The following is an 11901-nucleotide window of genomic DNA, read 5'->3' on the forward strand; positions in this document are numbered from 1 at the left end:
GAAAATGGGACACACTCTTGGCTGTAACTAAAGTCAATGCTGATCTAGGTTTTTTCAGTAAAACCAAAATCTGTAATGCTCATATCACCCTGTACAACACCCTCTTCATTTAATAGCAAAATAGATGGTTGAAAAAGAGCTACTATGAATAACAACATGTGAATAAATGGAGAAAACCTTCTCTATGCTGCCCCCTAAATAGTGTTGCCTTAGGCATGTGTCTAGCTAGGCCTATAATGTAAGTACACTCCGAGTCACCATGTAGTTCAGGGTGATTTGCTGTTATTCTCTGTAATTTATTAGACATATTTCATCCTACACTGTCCAATTGTGTGGTAGATTAAGATACATTGGTTTTACTTTGATTAGTTAAGTCACTTTTTTGTTGACTTCTTTTTCTCCTAATCTAAAATTACATTTCAATAACAATGACAATGAAATCACATTTGGCTAGGAGATTACACTGTTCATCAAACTAATACAAGAATCTAGGTAATAATAGTCTTGGTTAACAGTTCACTACCCAAAGTAAACTGGCAGCAAATTGAAAATCAATGTAACACTAGAGGAAGCAAGGTCTACCATCACACTGAGGAGCATGCCGTCAACTTAGTCAATATGAACTAATCTGGAGAAAATCTTTAAATACATACATATGACATGGACCACATTGGTGGGTAACTGTTCCTGTCTAGCACAGTAACATGAACCTCACAGCTGCTGCTCTGTTGTATCTGCACACCGTTGTCTCTCGCTTCTACCACCAGTTTGTACTTTTTATTACTCTGGGGGAAAAAAACAAAAAGAGATTGAATTAGTTAAATATACTATGGCAATAAAGTTATGTTGTGTTCTGTTCTGTTATGTTGCCTTTTAAATTATTTTTGTAAAAATGACTCCACATGGTCCAGCTCATTGGGGAAGCCTATAATGACCTCCAAATGCTATTAAAAACGAAAGTTAAAAATAGCACGTTTTGTATGTGACATGCATTTTTATTTGCATCTTATTGAATTTTATTTGCATTTCAGGAATGCCCATGATCCATACAGATCCATCCATCCATTACACTGGATCATCCATCATTCTGTCCAAAATGTACTCATTTTGTATATTGCAACTCACATGTATGTTGTCACGAAACAAAGAGGAAATAGTGGAGGGAGCCTGTTTACCAGTGGTTACTGAACATAGAGGTGCAAAGTCTAACTTGCTCCCGGTCTTCACCAGGAACCCACACAAGGAGGTACGGGCCTTGTTGTGTGGGAAGTGCAGGTTGCAGTACTCTAAGTCAGTCACTGGAGAAACAGGTGGCTGAAAGAGGCATGGTCAAACAGTCCTAGGTCAAGCCGGGCTGGTATACAGTGCCGAATCAGAATGCAGAAAGTGGTCAGGGAATCCAAAGATCAGGGCCGGAAATAAAGCAAAAACAAAATCAGGATCCAAAGGGAGAGGTCAGGAGCAAGCCAAGGTCTCAACAAGGAAGTCAAGCCAACTGGAACAGGAGTGGGGTAGCCAAACTCAGAAACTGGAACTGGTAGAAGTGCTGGAGCTAGGATGGAACTAATACTCTAGGGCTCCCAATTAGAGACCTGGCGGTCAGTGACTTTACTGTGCAGTAGAGCAGAAGTTACTGGGAGAAAAAGGCGACCGCCCCTGCCCAGTGGAAAGAGTGCGAGGACAGTGCCTGACACATGTGCAGTACCATAAATTTAGCTGCACAGTCCAGAAATAGAGTTATTGATGTCACTAATGCAGCTGCAGGGATTTGTATTATTATTATATTTTATTTAAAAGATGCCACAAGGGTTCTGCAGTGCATCTTTATTCATAAATGACTGTTGCGTACCAGGTGAGTAGTGATGGCTAGTTATAGGAATTTTCATGTGTGAAGAAATTTAACTTAACGGTAGATCTACTTTTAAACAATAGAAATATAATTTTTCTGATGTAATAATTGCTTTAATTTCTATAGTAAAAGGCAGAATCCTACTTGTTGGATCAAATTTATTATCATTTATACAAAGTGTCAGGATTATGCCCAGTCATTCTGCTTCCTGATGTATCAACTGAAACAGTGCCCTTCTCATTGTTCATTCAAAGCATTAGAGCAATCAGCAAGCTAAATAACACTAATTTAGACTTTTCTGTCAATTGGCATTTTTTACACAAATGATCTTCCTTCAATATCTCCTCAAAATCTTGCTTTCTGATACAGCTGCCACAGGTTGCTTTTTTATAGGCTATCCACTGTTTAGTGCCAAAAGTTTCCTTGTTATAGCTCAGCAAATCATTTTCTATTCTTGGAGATATTTAGCCCCAGAGGGCAATATTTTTTTGGAGTCTATGAAGAACAGCCTAATTTTTAAAGATAACCGTGTTACCTATGGAGAGAGGAAGGCAACTATTGTATGGTTTGATAAAAATTTGTCTATGAAGTGCCTTACTGACATCACTGGTTCCTAGGGAAATGTTAAGTTGCAATCCCATAAATGATTCAGGTAACAGAGTGCAAAAGCAGGTTTGGACCTGCTGTTATTTGTGAATATGTGCCTAGATTTACTCCCCAGTGCATTAGATTATGAATCAAGATAGTGGCGTCTTTTGGAGGAACAGATGTCTGCACCACTTGGGTGGAGAAGTTGGGCACTGTGACAACATTCCTATGAAAGTCCAGAGCAGGCGCACCAATGCACCTCTTTTTGCGGAACAGTGCAGAAACAAGATTTCCTTTTGATTTCTAGATGGGCTTTGAAAATGCTGCATGCTTTGCAGTGTTTGGCTCAGGTTGTTACAGATTATGTCATGGGAAATATTCACATACAAACTAACAAATTTTATTTTACTCTTTATATTGCATGTGTGCCTTACCTCATAATTTAGGCAACCTTTAAATGAGATGAAACCTTTCTCTTTATCAATAGTAAACTCAACGTTGGGATCTCTGGGCATTTGAGATAGGAGGAAATAACTCACTATTGAGTTTGGACTGTTTAGTTCGTCACGGTCATATGCCAGCATTGTGAAGACTGTGGAACCTGAAACAGACACATGTCTTTGTCATGGATAGAATGAACTTGTCCTCAGACCCCAAAACTAACACCCAATGTCATCAATGTCAGACTAATTCATTTACTGGCATTTCTGAGGCCTAGCTGTGAAATTCTACATCCATGCTCTGCACAAAGGAAGAATGAAAAAAACAAGAGCACCAGACATTTCCTGCAAGTACATATATTTTAACATGTAGATGTAAGGTGGAGGTTGTAATTATAAGTAAAACAGTATACATTTTATTTTTACATTTTGCCTCAATGAATCAAGTAACAAAATTCTTCTCAAGTTAAACCAATTTTATACATGTAACTTAAATTGATGCAGTATACATTGGCAGGGCAGTCATTTTTTATAATAGAGAATTTGCCTCCCTAATGTTGTGTTTTGTTGTTTTTTTCCATTTTAGACTTTGCTTATACCTCACTTAGCCTCCATCTAAAACGTCCACTACAGTCAACACAACACAGCCAGTGAAATGGAATTTAGTAAGGGCAAGATACATTTTGGAGTTAGCAGAATCTGAATGCAAGGTAGCATTGCCTGCATTGCCCATAGAAAGGGTCACACAGATCTCACTCACAATTGATTTCTCCAGCAGAAACTATTACATTATCTAAGTCTATTATCTTAGAGCAGTGGTACATTGCTTTATTTAGTGGGACCCCAAGTGTTTGCCAATGTTCTGAGTATCCAAAATGAGTCAGTTCCTCATTGAATGCATAGCATATCTGACAATCAGTGGATCCCCAAAAATGATTCTGGAGCCCCAATTACAATCTGGACCCAAAGGCTGCACACCCCTGATTGAGGTTACCTGTGGATGAACTACAAGTCTAAGCATGCATTGCCATATAGAATAATGTTAAACAATAGTCAATGCAATATGAGAGGGAAAAACATTTACTTAGTGACTACTATAAGATGAAAATAAAAAACTTTTTGCATAGGCAAATAACCTGATGTATAGTCCTGACAAGCACAGTTTATTACTGTTACATCAGATAACAATTTGTGCATAGCTGTGCAATTAGTAGCAAGCAGAGGAGAGCAAATGAGCTGACCCGACAGCAGCAAGCAGATGGTGCATCAAGTTGTCTTTCAATACTGTACCTTGCACAGTGCTTTCATTAACTGAAACGTAATAAATCTTGTTACTGAACTCCGGGGCATTATCATTGATGTCTATAATCTTCAGATGAATTCCGAGCCTTGTACCCACTGTCATAGTAGTTTTGTTGATTGCATTGAATGTCCACTGCATGTAAACAAAAATAAAGTTGCAGAGAACTTTGGCAGCCTGTTCTATTAAATCAAGACTATCAGAAGCAGTAGCTGTGGCGAAGTATAACACAGCAGCTGTTGACAAAAAGGAAATATGCCAGATGGGAACAGCTAGGCAATTATCTTTTAGAAAGGTGATTTTTTTTAATTGGGGTGCTAAAATTATTCAAAACCACATAACATTTATATCAAGAAAACAAAAAGTATAGTCCGTACTGAACAACTGAACAGTACAAACAACAGAGTACTCTTTGCAGCCCCTTAATGCATATTATGTCTCATAGGATGAGCTCACAAATTATTTTACAGTGTTATATACTAGCATTAACAATGATAGATTAATAACAACACTAACATAATGGTACATTTGTCGGTGACAGAAGACTAATGTGCTTCACATGTACTCACAAATGGCAATTTTAATAGGCTTAAGGGGCATTCCCTGTACAGGAAACTGTAGATGGGGCCAACAATGATACATCACTTAAATTGGTGCAGAGATGTCACTCAAATTAGAATGGCCAGTCGTGTAACAATTTTATCCAATCAAAACCCAACCCATGAGGACCATATGGTAGTTCGGGTTCCTTTCATTGCAAAAAACTATGATTGGTTGTTGATGTTCGGTGCAAGAAATGAAACAGCAATATCAATCAACTTTATATTGCTATGAGGAGGAAGCTGATGGGGAAACTCAGCTAAGTAAGTTTTCTCATTTGGCACCAGATATGGGTCTGTCAATTAAATTAAGAACCAGATATTGGGACACTGCTCAAACTTTGTGATCTTGGCCCTCGCACTTCTCTGCCACCCTTGAACCACTCCTCTTTCCCATCTCCTCCTTGTTCTGCCCTAATGCAGCAGCCACTTTTTACTACTCCACCATGTCCACAGCTCTAAATGAAGCTGACCCTCCTCCCACACTTCACCTCCGTCATTCTAAACCCAAATCCCTGGCACTCCAACTTCACTTGCTACCTTCAGAGGTGCTCCCTTTATGCTGAGCACCTCTGGAGAAAGTCCAGCTTCAATGTCGTCTTTATCCATTTCAATTTCATCCTGTCCTCCTTTTACGCTGCCCTATCTCTTGCCGAACAGCCTTTCTTCAAAACACTTATCTCCTCCCAGTTCAACAAACTCCATTGTCTCTTTTTTCACTATCAAGTCCCTCATCTGTACCGTGCCTCCTCCCCTCTGCCCTCCCTCACTACCCACCACTTTGCTTCTTACTTCAATGGAAAAATCGACTTAATGCAACACAACATCTTATCCTTATGGCTCTCCCTTCTCCCATCCCAGCACATTTCAAACAACTCTGCCAGACTGACCAGCTTCACTCCCTCCCGCCTCCTCCACTCTCTCCTTTTTAAAACTTTCAGTCACCAACCTACCTCTTCAAACTGTCAGACGCTACCGCCATCTTCCTTCCTACCTTCAAACACACTCTCATCACTCCCATTGTCAAGAATACATCTCTCTACCCTGCCTCTCTCTCCAGCTACAGACCATATATATATACACCTGTTCCTTACCAAACATCTCATAGAGTGTGTCTACAATTGTTTCACCCACTTTCTCATTGTACACTCTCCCCTTGAACGCTTAAAATTGGGCTTTCACCATCTTCACTCTACTGGGACTGCCCTCACCAATGTGACTAATGGTCTACTCTTGGCTAAGTTGAAAAATCACTTCTCCTTGCTCTTGCTCCTTGACTTCTTTGCTTCTTTTCCTACAGTTAAACATCCTATACATTCACTCACCTGGCCTTCGCGGCACCATTGACTTTTACCTCCTACTTCTCTGAACATTCCTTCATCTGGCGCTTGCTCCCTTCTTCACCCTCTAATTTTTGGGATTTCCAAAGGCTCTGTTCTTGGACCATTACTTTTTTCTTTTAACACTTCCTGCGTTGGTCAACACATCTGCTCCTTCACTCTCCAATATCACCTCTATGCTCATGAAACTCTAATCTGCCTTTGATTATTGCAGTCTCTTCCGCTGTGTCCTGCCTGTATGTTCCCCTGGAGTCTGTCCTGAATGCGGCATTGAAACTAACCTTCCTCTCATGCTGTTCCTCTTGCACTATGTCTCTCTGCAAAGCCCTCCATTGGCTTCTCATTCCATGCAGAAAACAATTCAAGCTGCTTATCCTCACCTATAAAGCCCTCTTAATGTCTGCCCCCTACAACTCGACCTTAACAAGAAATATTTCCATATTCACCATTTCTGTTCTGTCAATGACCATTACCTCTCAGCCTCTCCTATCACCAGTTCACACTCACACTCTCGCTTTCAGGACCTCACTTGCACTGCTCCCCACTGTTGGAACTCTCTTCCTGTATGACCAGGCTCCCCCCCCCAACCTCCGATCTTTTCAGCGGTCCATCCAAACTCATTTTCACGCTTTCCTACCCTGCCCCATCCTAAGACAAATCACCCCCCATGCTTCACCTGCTCCTTCCACTCCTTTCCCTCCATTCCTGTTGTCTCCATTTGCTACCCCACCCCTTTCTAAACAGCTCCCTCCTCTTGTTCCATGTATATCATTTATCTAAATTCCACCCCCTTATCATCTCGGTTTGCTTCCCTGTCCTTCTTGAATGTTGGCTCTCTTTACCTCCTATCTCCTCATCCTCTTTGCAAGCTTTCCTTTGTTCTAGTTGTCTCTCCTAATGTAGTTGCTTTCTCGATTGTCTGTTCTCGTATTGATTTTCAAATGATAAAATATTGCACCCCTGCAGATACCGACCTCAGTCTTGCAGTTTATTAAATGCTTCTAACTGACTTGTAATGGGGTGGTACCTTTAAAAGTGGTGAAAAAAATCACAATGACAATCTATGTTGATTTCAAGACACAAGCCCTTTTTACTTATGCAAACATTAAATGCAACATTTTGGGGGAAGCTGGGATATTGTATTTAATCTTTGCATGGATTCAAAGACATTGTCTTGAATTTCACCTTCTGTGCAAATGTAATTTCCCTATTGGAGACATACTGAAGAATGGGATACATATAACATATTTCTGCACAAAGCATATATAATTGATCTTTGAGGGCATACTGGTATGTGATATATATCTACCTCGCCTTTGCTAGTTACAGTGGTGGTGACTAATGAAGTGCATATTCTGAAAAGAAGAAGTCCTGTTACTAGGAAACACATGCAGCAAAGGCAGAGTAAGGGGAAAATAACAGTAATTACAATCTCTTGAACTGCTGATGGAAGATAGCTTGTTTATTGTAGTAAGCAAATAGAATTGGAAGAGAAAAATGTGAACTCATGGTATAAACTACAAAGACCTCATTTAGAATTAGGTGCAAACCCAGCTAAAGAGTGCAATTTGACATCCGGGGGAAACCATGTTGTGATGCAAGTGGTACAAATGTAATTGTTTCTGCACAAAATTATTGCCTGCTTCTCCATGTAGCAGTTGAATGATGGCGCGTCTACTCCCAACTTTAGTCTGTCACATTTTAAATTTGTCCCCTTGCAGCTCATCATGGTTTTGCCAAGTTGCAAAATTGTACCTTGTAGCTGGATTTACTCCTACCTCAAAATGCATACTCTTATATGTATAAATGTATCACTCCCCCTTCCCTTGCTTTGCGTGTAAGAATAGTGGAAACTTTTTCTTGTGTTTGTAATTTAGGAGAGGTTGAACTTAACGGGCTACTGTCTTTTTTTCCCTCGGACTGTAATAACTCTAACACTTACTCTGAACAAAGGGGTGGTTTCAAAGTCTATTTTCTGGTGTACATAGATTGTTCCATAATCTTCATTTATATGGAAAAGTCCTTTGGGATCTTCATCCACTCCTTTCCCTTGCAGCTTGTATACGAGTCTAAATCCTTCCTCCAGTTTCACCTGCCAGATACCAGTCATGAGATTCAAACAAAGGCATAAAATATAGTAATTAATCTATACGCAACAAGGTTGCCCACAAGGCATGCATCATAATGAACGCATAAACGTGTTTATCCAATGTGAACGACTTTTGAATTGCTGATAGTCAATTATATAACAAAAATATTACATTTTTTGACAACATAATATATACACATTTTGCCAAAGTCTAAAACTACACAATATTTTCACCTCACTTAGACTACTGAAAAGGGAATTTGGGTATTTATTTAACAGGCAGTGAATTTTTAACAATGTATCTTTCAGATATGGGAATTTCACCTTTTTAAGGGTCTCCACATTTAAATAAATCTAACATATTGGCATGTACATCAGTGAAAATTTAGATTTGGTGGTATGGAACATGTAATATGAATGTAAGTGAATGGAGTTTGTTAGTTCTACAATGAAGGCAGTAGGAGAAGTATATAATACAGATGCTCAGGCTCGGTTCCTCAGAAACCGAACACACCCGATCTTAGGGGATTCGAGTACCGAGCCGAGTCGGTAATTTCGTGCTTTTTCGGATTCGAAAACAAGGCAAAACGTCTATATAAATGTTTATATAAAAATATGCGCACATATAAACATACACACATATATATATATATATACATACACATTTACATACACATTTACTTACACACATATATACACATATAGGATAAATAGGATAAAAAAGAAACTGCAGTAATGACTCACAGTGCAGGGAACAACTACACATGTACGCACAACGTTTCCAGGAAAGAGGCTACCCAGACAAACTTATCTCAGAAGCATTGATGAAAATTGAAGGGGTTAACAGAACAGATCTATTACAATATAAAACTAGAGATCACCAAAAGGAACGTATACGCTTTATCACTAATTACAACTCATGCGAAAATAGAATAAGGTCTACTATCTCCAAACACTGATGTTCATACTAACACTTCCAAAACATTCCTCACGGTGAAGGGTTTCAACAAGTGTAGTCACTGCAATATTTGTAAGTTTGCGAACCCCGATAAGAAAGTCTTTTATAATCATGATAATAGCCTGAAGTTTAACATAAAAGAATTCATGAACTGCCAAACACCTTCTGTTATATATTTATTAGAATGTTCTTGTGGTCTTAAATATGTTGGTAAAACGAAAAGACCATTGAAATTAAGAATCCAAGAACATGTCAGGAATATTAAAAACAGAATGAATCCCACTCTGTTTCTAAACATTTTAATAAAAAACATAACTCTGATCCGAATCATCTTACGTTCAAGGGGATAGAGAATGTATGCCTAGGATGTCAAGGAGGTGATCTCCAGTCCAAGCTCTCCAAGAGGGAGATGTTTTGGATCTTCCAGCTAAATACCCTTACCCCCTCTGGTCTTAACGAAGGATATGAAATTGCTCCTTTTTTATAACTATATGTTTCACTGTATATATTTTACTAAATATCTCTGGGCTATCTAGAACTGCTGGCTAACCTTGTTAAAAGGGCCACAGATTTGTGTGATCCCAGGTATTGTATTATTCTGCGTGTATTCATTACTCATGTTTTAGCATATGTCCATTTTTATCACAGTTTTACATATCTGTCTTACTTTCACACCACCTATATGATGATGTGTGTGTTTTATCTGCTATGATATTGATTATTTATATGAATATATATATATTTTTATATTTTTATATTGTACACAAATTATATTACTTACTGCTCAAAGGGAAAACTCTCACAGACCAGGTGGGCAGCAGAGCCCACCTGGTCTCCTCCTGATGTATACTCCTCCTAAAGAAGTATTTACATGACGAAACGCGTTGAGGTTGTTTCCCACTATCTATTCCTGGTATATTGAAGGCTCTGCTGCCCACCTGGTCTGTGAGAGTTTTCCCTTTGAGTACTTTTGTATGGAGTCCATCGGTGTTCACTTCATGGAGTGTCCAGATATCCACACTGTGTAGCAGTATCCCTTGTACTACAGGATTACAGATAAGCTTTTATAATATATATATATTGTGAGTTTGATTTTATTATGATACATGCCGATTAAATCGTTTAAAAGTACTACACTATATGGCTCTTTTCTTTTTAAAATATCGGCTGAGTGGAGTTTGCAAGCAGTGAATTTGCTGGGGTTGATGATCCAGATATAATATATCTTCACAAGCAGTTTACACATCGGTTCCTGACTCACTTGGCTGTTTGGAGACTACGTTCAGATTATTCTGACACAGATAAGCTGTTTATTTAAATCTACTTGGTACGCTGCCACCTATTATTTACTGTACATCACGGGTGCCTTTGCAACTACATCTTTTGTTTTTCTCTGTCTGCATTTCGGTATATAGTTGGAGTATCTGGAAGCTGTTGAATAATGACTGTACCAGCTTGCTAAGATTCATACTCTGCATATCAGCAATTATTGACTGTCTGGGTGATTGTTACTAGCTAACACTACCTATATTGGCGCCATTTCATCCTCCTATCTGTGTATATATTGATTTATTCATTATCGGAGTACCATCCGTAATCTGGGAGGGAGGCTGCCTTATCTTATGAAGAAAGTGTTTTCCTATATTGGATATTTATTAATTTCTACTCACATATTCTGTGTTTGAGCGCCACGTTTTAATCTATCTGCTGCTTTATATATATATACATATATATATATATATATATATATATATATATATATATATATATAAAAAATAGAAAAAGGAAGCGCCAAACATAGTGTATTATCACCAATTGGTTAAATGTGGAAGTAATTATTCCAAATTAGCCCCGTACCAGATAGCAGATGATAGATTGCACATCTCTGTGATATTCCACTGGGATTCAAAGCTGACCTCCGAGTTTGATTCACATACTAGGGCTCAAAAGGAAATAGCAACACAATAGTGTAGTATATTCATGACAAGTGCATAATTTCATAAAAGATAATAAAATTTAATAAACATGGCACATTCCAAAAAGACAAATATATTGCCCGTACATTGGATAAAATATAAGCAGGCTTATCTGTGTTATATAGTTCCGAATAGAACCAAGCATGGACCGGGAACTCCTTCTCCTGCTGTCAGCTGGAACACACAGAAAAAGACACTGCCTCCTTGACGCGTTTCGTCCACAATAGACTTTATCAAAAGGGTTGATACTGTTTGGGACACGGTTCCCCGTCTTATATAGTCCCCGTTTTCAATCAGTGATTTCTGGAGTGTTTTATTTCTCCCACGGAGCTCAATGGATCTCCCTTGACTTCCGTTAGCATCCAATACATACATCACTTCCGCCCGTTTGCGACATGTCATTTCCGGTTTGATATTATTACGGAATATAGAGTGTTGCTATATAGCGCTATTTAAATCATGAGTATGCCCATATTAGTTATATATGATAAAAAGGATATATATCAATATAATACAATTCTATAAGGGATACTATACACAATGAACTAACTGTATATATATATATATAAAACATCACATATCACATAAGGTAGGTGGTACATTGTATCGTTTATTAAAAACTAGACATGATAAGCTAACCTGACTAATCAGAGTATACAAATCTAGACATCAAAATAGCTGACTGAGCAAAACATGCAATTATAATCCTCCAGGATAATATTTTCCTGTTTGATATAAAGGAGTAGGCAAAGGCTAAAAAGA

General features: G+C 38.4%; 1 protein-coding gene across 1 annotated transcript in view; it reads right to left on the minus strand.

Annotated features, from left to right (window-relative positions):
• Positions 1 to 11901, minus strand: part of LOC142095361 (cadherin-like protein 26) — a 111599-nt gene that overhangs the window by 35563 nt on the left and 64135 nt on the right. The window contains exons 5-8 of the mRNA XM_075178312.1: positions 8059 to 8208; positions 4168 to 4312; positions 2872 to 3038; positions 654 to 785 (exon numbers count right to left, since the gene is read on the minus strand). Of these exons, the coding sequence (XP_075034413.1) occupies positions 654 to 785; positions 2872 to 3038; positions 4168 to 4312; positions 8059 to 8208 (594 nt within the window). The remainder of the gene's footprint in view (positions 1 to 653; positions 786 to 2871; positions 3039 to 4167; positions 4313 to 8058; positions 8209 to 11901) is intronic.

Source organism: Mixophyes fleayi, chromosome 6 (assembly GCF_038048845.1).
Source record: "Mixophyes fleayi isolate aMixFle1 chromosome 6, aMixFle1.hap1, whole genome shotgun sequence".
NCBI lineage: Eukaryota > Metazoa > Chordata > Amphibia > Anura > Limnodynastidae > Mixophyes > Mixophyes fleayi.